General features: G+C 49.5%; 1 protein-coding gene across 1 annotated transcript in view; it reads left to right on the plus strand.

Moving 5' to 3' along the window:
* ABCC5 (ATP binding cassette subfamily C member 5) overlaps positions 1–12600 on the plus strand; it is a 77090-nt gene that overhangs the window by 48096 nt on the left and 16394 nt on the right. The window contains exon 30 of the mRNA XM_064516716.1: positions 744–827. Coding sequence (XP_064372786.1) covers positions 744–827 — 84 coding nt within the window. The remainder of the gene's footprint in view (positions 1–743; positions 828–12600) is intronic.

A 12600-nucleotide genomic window follows, 5' to 3' on the forward strand; every position in this document is an offset into this window, starting at 1 on the left:
CTTCCTGCTGGGTAGTCCCAGTGTTTGTCTGATCTAGTTTGAAGCATCCCAGGTATAGTATGTGTGTATAAACACACATTTTTACTGCCTGTTGTGTCATCTAAACAAGACTTTGTCTCAGGAAGCATTTTTCTGAAATACAGTCTAGATATTCTGAATGTACCTCATTCTTGGCAATTATAGCCTGGGCTTTCTTGGTTCCTTTTTGCTGCTTGTATTCTACAGGCATGCAGAGACTTACCGTGCTGTAATAAGGAAGCACAAATTTACTCTTGCATCCTAAGTCAGTAGGAAACTGGGAGCATTAATGCTTTTTCATACTCCGGTTGATGCTGGGAGCCAGTCAGGAGCCATCTTCAGTTTTCCAAGGCTAGAGGGAGAGGAATTGAATTATTTACTAATGAGGGAATTTCTTAAGTTCTCTTAATTGTCCCTATGTGTATTTGTAGAGTGACATAGTGCTCTTTAAGTAGAACATGCTTCTTCCTTTATTTTAAATTAGAAAAAAATTCTTGGTATGCTAATAAAATTACAGGACAACCAAAGCAGATTCCTGGTTTCCCCAAAACAGTATAGCTTTCCAGGACAAAAGCCTATTGCAGCCTGAAGCCATACTCTAAACAAGCTTAGGATAGTATCCACTATATTTTGGCTTCTCTACTACAGTGTCGCAGGTCCAAGGGTGGGAACACATTTTCTGCTGGATTTTACTAATGAACTTTACCTGCCTTGTTTGCTTTTAGGTAGTGGAATTCGACACGCCGTCTGCCCTTCTGGCCAATGAGAACTCACGCTTCTATGCTATGTTTGCTGCTGCGGAGAACAAGGTTGCTGTCAAGGGCTAAAATTCAGGGCAAAGTCACTTTTATTTTGGAGGGCTCCACTCCCTGCCTGTGGCAGGCCAGCTCTTCTTTCTCTTGCTCCTCCAAGCAGATTATTGCCTTCTCATCTTTTAATTTTTAGCACAATGTGTCAAGCCAGAGAGTTTTTAAAACCCTGTCAGAAGAAGAATTCTTCATGGTTTTATTACTGTATTTATTCCATAATCATATTACTAAATTTTTTGTTATTAAATGCACTCTACAAATGGCTCAGGGAGCCATAGTTATAAATGTATCAGAGGCCTATAATGAAGCTTTATACATGTAGCTATATCTATACATAATTCTGTATATAGCCTATATTTACAGTGGAAATGTAAGCTGTTTATTTTATATTAAAATAAGCACTGTATTAATAACAGTGCTATTCTTTTCTATCATTTTTGTACAGTTTACAGTACCAGAGGTCTGGCTTTGTTATCAGACTGTATCAGACGTCATTTTGTCTCTTACAGTTGGTCTTTTCCTAGTGCCAGATTTTCTGCGTGTCTGAGTGGAAGTGAAGCTTTGCAATAGTGTCTTTTATTGTCCCATCATTGTTGTCTAGCGCGGAGGAGAAGAGCTCTGTGGTGTAACTCTATTGCATTGTAATTTATCAAAGCTATTTGGAGCATTGCTAATGTTCACCACGGCAGCAGCTGCTGCCTCCCTGATGCTTTCCCAAAGCAGGGTTTTGGTGATCTCTTGAGTGGTTTAAGGAGACAACCACTTCTGGGTCACATTAAGGCCTCATTTTCTTGGTGTCCTGATACAGTAATACTTACTGTATCAGCAGAGTTTATTTTAAATCAAGAGAACCCAAGCTCTTCTTGCTTCGCTGATCTAACACGCGACCAGAATCTAAATGTTCATGGAATGATCGATAACAAATTAATCATAAGGTTCAAATCATACCCTGTATGCTAGCAGGAAAGCCTTTTCAGAATTGCTCCAGCTGACTGCCTCCTTTATCTTGAATCCGCTAATGCTCCTCAGAGGTTTACGTTGGCTTTCATTGGCATGGGTGACACTAACCTGTTGTTCTGCTCACTTATACTAAGGTTAAATTACATCAATATTTCCTGTTTCTTTATTGCACACTTGTTAAGGAAACAGTTCCCCCACCCCAAGTCTTCTGGAACTTTAAACAGGTTCCTGCTGATCAGGATGTAACACTGGTGTAGGACATTGTTTTCTTACTGTAAAGAGACCTACCTCAGGTTACTGGGTCCTATGTAGTACATTACCATGAATCACTGTACACCATCCCTGTTTTATGGGACCTGTGGCCCAGGTGGGCACGGTCACTACTATAATAGCCGTGACTTACTGAATGGTCAGCGTTGCATGTCTTTGTCAACTTGGACATTTTGTAGCCTTAGCATGTTTGCAAAATGTCTCGTCGAGGCAAAAATCTGAAAGGTAAATAAAACTATTTTGGGTTTTGTAAATTTTATTGGCTTAAGTGGTTTATTTTGGGCACATAAATCACTTCTCGCCTTTCTGAGCCATGGGGAGCAGTTTTTGCAGGCTGAGTTTTTTCCTTGTCTAGGTACTTGGACCTGATTTTTTTCTTCAGAGTAGAAGTGTTTCTTTTAAAGTGTGGTGGGTTTTTTCTGTGCCCTCTGAGATGAGGGTGGCTTGCAATATGTGTATGTTTGTGTTGGACAGGACATGGAGTAATAGTTTATAGTGAAGTACTCAAGCCAAGTAGCAAGAGGGAGGTCAGATGGAATGAAGAAGGTCCTCGTTAGGTCCAGGTTTTTCCACTTTCTTTACCTAGAGCTGTTACTGTTTATGTTATGACACATCTGCAAACTCTCAGTAATAAGTGTAATACTGGAGATCCTGATGGCAACCATTTCTACCTGTCAATACCCCAGGCACATCGAGGCTTTAACAGAGCTTGGGCTGTGGCTTGAAGATAGCAGTGCATGAAGCATCACTTGTTTGTAGTTATCTTTTACTCAGCCTTGTCCCAAGAAAGAACTAACTAGCATAAATCTTACCTTGCTTGTGGGCCTGGCACCAAGTTTACCTTGTGTGTCAGGGACCGGCCACTGTTTTTCTCCATGTTGCTCAATTCAAGGAGCAGAGTGACTGTATACTGTGGTTAGGAAAGGGACAAGTAATAGTCTACCTCCAAAGAACACCCAGCTAAAAAGGAGTTCTTGTTTGCATAAGAACTTGAGGATAAAAAGATGCTGGGAGGAGGCATGAGGGAGCAGGGGTGACAGGCCAAAGAGAGAGAGTCCTGCTTCTTCCCTAAAGGCTGAGCTTTGAATTTGAGGCTAAAGGCTGAATACCCTAAGCAGAGGGAGAGAACATGAGGTGTCTCTTCTTCAGTCTGAAGTTAAAACAGTTCAGTCATCATTAGCAGCTGTGCCAAGGACAAGACTGTCTTGGGCCCTGCAGAACTGAGTTCAGAAACTTCAGTATTTCCCTGGAAAAAGAAAGGGGGTAAAGTACCTGTTGTTCAAGTGCTGCTGTGGTTAGAGGGTTGCTTCATTTTGCAGCTAACCTGAGCTAATAGAAATCCAGGCAAAAAGGAGCCATCCTGATCTTGTCCATCTTCTCCTTCCAGGCTGGGAGTTCCTTCCGCTTCACTGATGCCAGCACTGGCTCTTGCTTGGTCCTGCACTGACCCAGTTCAGAAAGTTAACTGGCAGAAAATTCACCCTCCAAAAGCAGGAATGCTGTACAAAGAAGGGGACAGGAATGCACACCTGGAAGGGAGAAGTGGGGCTGCTCTTTGCAGTAGGTGCTAGCTCTAACACTGGCATAGCTATGACATGAAACTGTGCTCAGGATTCAGTGCACCAAATTGCTGCTTCCCAGTTGCACTCTCCCAAGAAAGGGAATAGTTTTCTCCTGGTTCAGCAAGCTGAAATGGCTCAAGAAGATTTTAAACAAGTGCTGGAGATGGAGCAAGCAAACGGTCCCCTGTGGGCAGCATGGATTAGCTCAACCATTTCATTAAACTTTAGCCGCAGCATTGTTGCTTTGGATATAAGGAGATAGCTTGCCAGAGGAGAATGTTCTGTATGGTGTAATCTCTAACCTGCTTTAGCACTTATCTCACATAGATGGTACAGAAGTATTGTTTCTTACAAGGTAGCACTTACTTTTTACTGGCTTTTGTTCTGAAGCTTGAGAGTAAGGTGAGGCCTGGCCCAGGCCTCTGTGACTGAAGTGGAAGGAAGAAACATCAACATTTACAATGAGACTGAAATATGTTTATCTTTGAAGCGTTCTACAAAGGGCTGATGACAATGGGAACTATCAGGAATTGGATCCTGCTTTCGGATTATAGCATGGTGCCCTGGAGAAGACTTCATCTTGCAAGGGACAGAATGAGACTGTAGGATTGGGCCACGGTGTTTCCTTAATGAGACCCTGCCCAAAATAGCATCATTCTTAGTATATAGCAAAGGACATGGACCAAGACCAACAGATGTGCAGCTGGAGAGAGATGCGGTACTGTTCCTGCCCTTGGGAATTTAGTTGCATCAGTTTTGCTTATTCTGTCCACCTGCAGTGAGTGCAACTGATCCTGCTTTGTTATCATAAGCTTAGAAACTCTTTACTTAAAGAGACTTTGTTCCTGCTTATCTGATCTATTTGATGAGTGGAAACATTGCACTTGTTTGGGACTTCAATCAAAATGCCAGTAGGATTCTTCTAAAATTACCCAGTGGAGTTATTGTGTGTTTAGATAAGTATAATTAAGTTCGAAGTTATACCCTGAAGTTGTGCTAGTTTGAACACATGAGGGACTTCATTTTTATCTGTAGTGAAGATTGCACAAGGTCAGGGCCAGAGGGCCTATGGCTGTGGTCTGCATATTATCCCCAGCTGAAACCCAGAGGGAGATCAAGTGGTCTTTGTACATTGCTGGGAACAGAGTAACTGGGAAAAGTGCAATTACTTCAGAAAGCAAATGGCTTCAACTGAGATCTAAGGAAGGAGGTATTGGGAGGGAAGGAGAAATGGAGAGAATTGGATTTGTAAGAGGAGGATGTGGAGAGAAAAGATGGCAGAACAAAAAGAGTTCTTATTGGGTAGAAGGGGATTGAGTGAGGACAACACATTGCTTCTTGAAGATGCCTCAAAAGAGCAGAGGGAGATGATGCAGGGTGGCTGCAATGCCATAATCAGCCAAATCAGCCTGAATGTTGCCTTGTACGAAGTCATCATTTAGTGCAACTGCAGCATGTGTTCTACTATAAGCAATCACACAAAGGTTTTCCTCATAGTTCCGGCTTCAGGTTGGTTTAGGATAATAGTGTTTTGTCCTTGGTTTGCCCTTGGTTCAGCTGGAGTCAGCAGCTGCATTGTGCAGGTGCCACGGTTTCTGCCTTGAGTATGGCAATACGGTGGAAACTCAACTGGAAAATGATGCAGATGCTGCTGTCACTGGTGTTAGACTTGAGAGGCTTTTTGAATGTACCACTGCAGGTTCATTAAACCCACAACCAGCTAATAATTGTTCCTGTGTCATCCAAAAGATGTGCCTTGGAGACTCGCCACATGGCTGAGGTAGGCATAGTGTAACAGTGAAAATAACTTGCTGAACAGAAGCGTCGGTGCAGGGCACAGATTTCTGTACACTGTCCTTAGGCTGCGTAGGGTTCAGATCACGCTTAGTTCCAGCAAACCTCCTTCCTGCCAGGTTACTGCCTCCTCATGTTACCACACAGAGAAACAAGCAGCCATATAAAGCTGATAATTTTGTGGTTTCTGTCTTTTCCCGGTTTAGGAAGGCAGTTGTGGATGGTGTGTGATTGCCTTTAAGAGGAGGAGGTTTGGGGGAAAGTATGGTATGTCTGAGCTGGGACCTCGGGGCAGGATGGAGCGAGTGTGGGAGCCAGGCAGCGCTGGGCAGCCACAGGGGGAGGGGAGTTCAGAGAAGGGGGTACGGGAGATGCTGGGTGTGGGGAGGCTATTTACAGCTGGATGTGTGGCAGGTATGAAGAGCGTGACCAGGGGCAGGATGAGCTGGAAGAGGCTGGGGAAGGGGCACGTTGCAGAGAGCAGCAGGGCGGAGGCCCCTGGCAGAGGCCCTGGTGGGTGTGAGGGCGGCATGCGCTAGCGCTGCAGGGAGCCACGGGGCGGAGGGTTGGGGCTCTTTGTCTTGGAGCTGGGCGAGGGAAGGTGAAAACGAAGCATTCAGGCTGCGCTCGGAGGAAGCCAGCGCTGGTGGTGAAGCTGCACGAGGGCCAGGGTGAACTAAGCAGGGCATTGTAGCGGTGCCAGTGGCTGGCCCCGGCGTGGGAGCGGCGGGGCCGGTGTGCCCGGGGAACAGAGCAGTGCTTGTGGCAGGAGCCCTGGGCCAGAGAGAGGGGGAAGGCCAGGCAGCGTGCCATGAGCCAGGGCAGGTGAGGGGGCCTGGATAGAGCCGCAAGTGTGCACGGCTGCATGCACAGGCCCCCTGGGTGCGCAGCGTGAACACCCATGCACGAGGCCTGTGTGCCTGCCCTGCGTGTGGGAGGGCACATGGCTGCTTGTGTTGGAAGGGGTGTGGAGCTGCTTGTGTGTATGTGTGTGTTGGAGGAGTGTGCAACCTGTGTGTGCACACGTGTGTGCAGGGCACATGATGTGTGCATGCATGTGCATGGATGTAGTGCGACAGTGCACAGTGTGTGACCTGGGTGTATATATGCGTTTTTATGCATGTGGGTGCCAGGAAGGGGCATGTGCAGGGGGGCTGTACAGCTGAGTGGAGGTGTGTGTACAAGGGGGATGCAGGCCCTGCTTTATGTGGAGGGTGCCAAGCCCCAAGTGTGCATGTAACAGGGGTGTGTGTGTGTGTGTGGGGGGGGACAGGTGTGTATGCATGGGAGATGACCCAATTGTACATGTCTGCAGAAGGTAGGAGGGGGGTCCACAAGGTGCACACCTAGGCAGAGGTGTGCTTGCACAATTTGTGCAAGAACCACAGCTGACCACAGGTATGCATGCATCAGGGAGGAGCACTGCAGCACGCTATGTGCAGGCAGTGCACCTGGCCATGGGGGTGCATGCACAGGGTGCAATACAGGGTGTGCCAGGAGCATATGTGGATAGGGGTGTGCATGCATGGGGTGTGCACAGAGCACACCTGGCCATGGGTGTGCGCACATGGGCTGTGCCAGGAGCGCACCTGGCCGTGGGTGTGCGCGCACGGGCTGCAGCACGCAGCGTACACAGAGTGCACCTGGCCATGGGTGCGCATGCACAGGGTGCGGCAGCGGCTGCACACGCACGCGCAGCAGCGCGGGCCGCGCGCGCAGCACACCTGCCCCAGGCGCGCACGCGCCGCGGGGGTTGGGGGCGGGGGGGGGGGGGGGTCGCCCCCGGTGCGCGCGCAGCAGGCGGGCAGGGCGGGGCCGCGCGGGGAGGGGCTGCCCTCGAGCGCCCCCCGTCGGCGTGGCGTGGCGCGGCGCCGCCTGGCGGCCGTGCCCCGGGGCGGCTGTTCCGGGCCCGGGCCCTGCGCTCCCCTTGGCCGGTGCCGCGCAGGGCCTGCGCGGCCCCTTCCCCCCTCCCCGCCCCGGTCCCTCCGGCCGCCGGGGCCTCCCTCCTCCCCGCCCGCCCATGGATTTCACATAGCAGCAGCAGCGGCCGCCGCCTCCTCCGCCGCTGCCGCTCCATGGCGGCTCCGGCTCCGCGGCCGCCCGGCCTGTGCTGCTGCCGCAAGGGGTCCCCGGCCGGGCCGGAGGCGCCGCCGGCCCCGCCGCCGCCGCCCGAGCCGCCGCCGGACGTGGCGTCGGCCTCCAGCTCGCAGCTCTTCAGCCTCCGCCACCTGCACCTGGGGCTGGAGCTGCGGCCCGAGGCGCGGGCGCTGGCGGGCTGCCTGGTGCTGGAGCTCTGCGCCCTGCGGCCGCAGCCCCGCGCCCTGGTGCTGGACGTCCACCCGGCCTTGCACGTCCTCTCGGCTGCCTACCGCCGCGCCGCGGCCGGGGAAGCGCCCTGCTCCTTCGCCTTCTCGCCCGCCGAGGCCGCCGCTGCCGCCGCCCCGGCCCCGCTGCCTCCGCCGCCCTGCCCGTCGCCGGCGCCGCCGCCCTCCGCGCCGCCCTGCGCCGCCAACCCGCCCTCCACCACCACCTTCCTCTCGGCGCCCTGCATCGCCGCCGGCCCGCTGCCCGCGGGGGAGCCGCCCGCCAGCCCGCCGCCCGCCGCCGACCCGCCGCCGCCGCTGCCCCTCTTCGCCCAGCCGCCGTGCGCCGCCTGCCCGCTCGGCTTCAGGGTGGACCCCTTCACCGACTACGGCTCGTCCCTCACCGTCTCCCTGCCCGCCGCCCTCCAGCCGCACCAGCCCTTCCAGATCATCGTCCGCTACACCACGGCCGACGGCCCCGCCGTGAGTACCGCGCCGCGGGCAGCGCCCCGCGCCGACATGGCGGGAGCCCGGCCCGCCTCAGGGGCCGCCGCCGCCGCCCTCGGGGCTCCCCGCGCCCCTCGGGGCCGCCGCCTCCCTCAGGGGCTGCTGCTGCCGCCCTCGGGGCTCCCTGCGCCCCTCAGGGCCGCCACCGCCCTCCGCGGGGCCCCGGCGGGCTCCCCGGGCGCGAGGGCTGTGGCTGGGGGGGTCTCAGCCCTTGCCGGGCCCCGCGGAGGGGAAGGGGAAGGGGGAAGGGGGTCGCGGGCGGGGGGATGAAGCAGGCCGCGGCGCCCCTGCGTGTCACCCGCCGGCGCTTGCTGACTTTCTTGGTGTGCGGGAAGCGCCTTGGCTCCGCAGCGAAGGCTGCGCTGTTTCTCCGTCGAGTTTCTCCATTTACGTCCCCCCCGCCCCGTCCCCTCTGCTCCCCTCTTCTCTCCTCGCTTGACAGCCAGGCTCGTGCTTGTAAAGCAACATCCATCCCCATCCCGCTGCTGCTACCGCCGCACTCGCTCCATGGGGCCCGTCTGCTACCTGCGATCTTTCTGCTCGCTAAGCGAGGAAGCGTGGCGTCCTGCGGCCCTGCAGGATCGCGAGCCTCCTTCAGGAGTGATGCTTGTGCCCACTAAGCCGCTCGCCCTCCTTTCCCTGCCGCTGGGGCCCTCGAGACCATTTGTCGCTGATCAGGATAGTTATGTTAAAGTTTCCTATCTTTTAAGCGCGTTGGAGTTGGCAAGGAATGTGAAATTTTTACATCTCCTGCCCCATCTGAGTTCTTCAGGACAAGTTACATAATCTGCAAATAAATCAGTTTTCCTGTGTTTTTTTGCCAGATGATTACAAAATCAGGCCTCGTGCACCTCGGTTTACGTTCTAATGAGTAATAGTCAGAAGCTTTTAGAAGAGCAGAGGGAGGTTCCACTTATTTCTACAAGTTATCTGCAGAAAAAAGATGAGAAAAGGTCCCAAACACCCATCTAGATGTGGCCCTGGGAGGTGTTGATTGCCTCTGTTGATTAGCCTTTTTCAGTAGCAAGATACTTTATAAATTCCGTTGCTTACTTTAAATCCCCGATACTTAGAAACACTTCTGACCTTTTTAGATACTGTCTGGTGGATCTTGAGTTCTTAAGAGGTTACGATAGCAAAAATATGAAAGTAAGTGCTGGAACGTTAGCTCTTTTTGTTGCTGGTTGGGAATTAAACTGAAGTGACTTGGTCAGGTGGTTCATGAATCTCTTTCAGGAAACTGTTCCTTTTGCAGACTTTCACAGCTTTGATAGCTCTGTCTCACCTAATGGAATCGACTCTCAGCCTGCTGGTTTGGCATTACCGTTGCGTTGATCCAAACCAGCAAACCGTGTGCGTCTGACTATTACAATTCATTTAAGGAGGGCAAGAATTGAAAATATCAGTATCATGTGGAGTAACCAAATGGCCTGTATATATTAGGCCATGAATTTATGAAGAGGCTGCTGAATAGAACAAGTTTGCCAGATCTTTTTCTATCCAACTTTAATACTATGTTGAAATCCACAAAAGTAATTTAATCTTCAGAATTATCTGGACAGTTTTAATATATTGGCTCAGTTGGAATAGTGATTCCACGTGCAATTTTTTATTGATAAATATTTCCTTTTGTTATAAATATGTTCACCTTTAAAGAGCTGGTCCTTCCTTAAAAAAAGAAAAATGAGATGAAATTCTGACACTTTTAAAATTATAACCCACTTGTTAAGTGAGGATATTGTTTCTTTTTTTACCTCTGTGGAACTCCTTGTCTTACTGTTTTCTTGCACAGTACTTTGCTGTAGTTTTTCTGCACTGAAGAGAGATATTGGAGCTGACCACAATGCACTCAGAAGATTCTGTTCTTTATTCTTGCACAATTTTCTGGAGAAACCTGCTTGTTTTGCCCTCTCCGTGCTTTGTTTATGGTGGGAAGGCTTTAAAGCTGGATGTAGCTGTGCACTGTAGAAGCATTCTTGGTCTGGCTGAGCTGAACCTCCTGCAGCACCTAATACCGTAGTCCCCTCCTCTTGAACGAGTTGTTTTATTTTAGACTGGCCTGTGTTTTGTCCTGGGTTTTGACAGCTCTGTTGACGATTGTCCTGTTTGTATCGAGAAATGATCTCAGTTGTAACTGAATCCTGATCTGAGACTTTGTTTTAAAAGTGATCTGAAAACCACTGGAAGTGCAGAGCGCTGATGTGGTGTTCATTTAGTCTCACCTTGCTTCAGTATGCCGTCTCCTTGACCCTGCAGACAATCCAGTGTGAAGGTTACATATTTGAGGATGCTGGGAGCAAAGCATTTTTTCCATTCCCACTGTTGTTTGTCTTGCTTCCCCTGGATCAAATGTGAACTAGCTATTCTTCATCCTGTCTTTCAAAGTCTTTATTGTACCTTTAATGGCACATACTGCTTCAGTTGAAATGAAGCTACAAGGACTAGTGTCAGAAGATTATTGATGATTACAAAGTCAGGGGCATGCACTGCCCTTTTCAAGTGATACTGAAAAGCAGAGGCAGGCATGCTTGCTGACATAAATTGGGCCACGTTTTCTAGCTTGCACATGTTCTTGTAGATACTGGCAAAATATTTGTTCTTGAGTAGCACCTGTTCTAGCCCTTAACATTTCTTTGAGCTATCTTTTTGGCTCCAAAGCTTTTTGGTGCTATTGCAGTGCTATTTGTCATTGCTGTTTTTTCAGCCTAGTGTTGCCCTTCAATAGGTATGAGTAACCCATGTTTGTGTAAGGGTGGATTGGTTTATATTCACACCTAGGATATTTCCTCACAGTCTCTTTTTCTCTGTACAAATGAAGCAACTTTACAGTGTCAGACCTCTCTCTTCTACAAGTTCTATCTTCTTGGGCCTTTCTCTGAATATGATCTTTTTATGTTTTCTGTGGGACCCTTAGCTTGTGGGACCTATAAAACAGTAAATTAATGTCCACTAAAGACATTACTGGCAGCAAGATCACTAGAGCAGACAGTAGTCTGTTTAAAATTGGAACCCTGTTGCCTTGATAAACTTGGTTTGAGCCATCTGGATATGCTATTGGACTGCCCATTATTTCTCATGTAGAGGAAGGAGCCAAGATCTTTGGTGTTTGATGGACACTGAGAGACAGCTGAGAGATTAAATCTGCCTTTCACAGAGCATTCCAGCTCCCCATGCTGTTAGGGAACCACATGCTCTGTACATCACCTTTTCACTTCAGAAGACTGTCTTAAACATCGTGTATATCTCATGGTGTGGACTGAAGACACACACTGATCAGGTATATCAGTGAGAGTAGCCCAGCTCCTCCTTCCTCTCCCCTGCCTCTTACTTCTCAGTACTATGGATACTCTTTCATAAGATTTTTTCCTTACCCAGAGAGAAAAATCTGTACGTCTCTCTTCTGTCACTGTGTCATGCCTCTGATTTGGCAATGGATATATTAACACCAGTGATATTTTCTTTCCATGACAACCTTAAATGCAAACCCTGGCCTATTCTGGTAGGAAAAGTGATAGCATTTCCTCATCTTTATGATTTAGCAAGAAGGACAGCCCTTTTTGCAGGGCTGGAAGCTTCCCTGTTGTTCCATTAGAGTTGTCTGGATTCGTCAGTCCTCCTAGAATGACTTGCTCTCTAGGTTTGCCTCTTTTGTCACATCCTCTACATCTCAGATGTGCAGTTTACTTTGTAATCAGGTGGAATGGTCTGTTGTTTTTCACTGGAGTAGACGCTGTGGCATTGCCTATCTTCTGAGGAGCTTGATTCATAACACACAGGTAGTAACAAGGAGAGATTTTAAAATTGATAAGAGCTTAGCCAGTTGCCTTTGGCATTTGCCAGATTTGCATAAAAGATTATCATGTAAGTCAATAAAAAATGATGTTCTAGGTTGGTGCATTATAAATTGTGTGCTGCTGTGCAGTACATGGGCAGGGGGAAACCTGAACTGTCCGAAGCTGCCTTTTTTTCAGCAGAGGGACTAAGAGGTAGTTGTTACCTAGCTGTTCTCATGGGGTATTTTAATGTTTGGAACAGTTACTCTTCTGTATATGTGAAAAACTATATGAAAACGATGAACATCATGATGTGTTCCTAAGGGGAACACAGGAGGGATTTGGCTGTAGAGTAGATGATACGGCCTCAGGTACTGCTTTACCCCCTGAGCAGTTCCTGCTACTTGTACTCCTTTATGAGACACCGCTTCTGCTCATATTCCCCGGTCTGTAGTCCTGCCTTTGTCCGGCAGCTTAGCCTGATCTATTTATATTACAGGTCTATTTATATTGTTTCAGGATAACTTTCATCATTGTTCCAAGTGCATCTGGAAAGAGAGACTGAGGCTTGCTGTGTAGCAGCAGACATTAGGAAACAGGGAAA

Source organism: Dromaius novaehollandiae, chromosome 9 (assembly GCF_036370855.1).
Source record: "Dromaius novaehollandiae isolate bDroNov1 chromosome 9, bDroNov1.hap1, whole genome shotgun sequence".
Lineage (NCBI taxonomy): Eukaryota > Metazoa > Chordata > Aves > Casuariiformes > Dromaiidae > Dromaius > Dromaius novaehollandiae.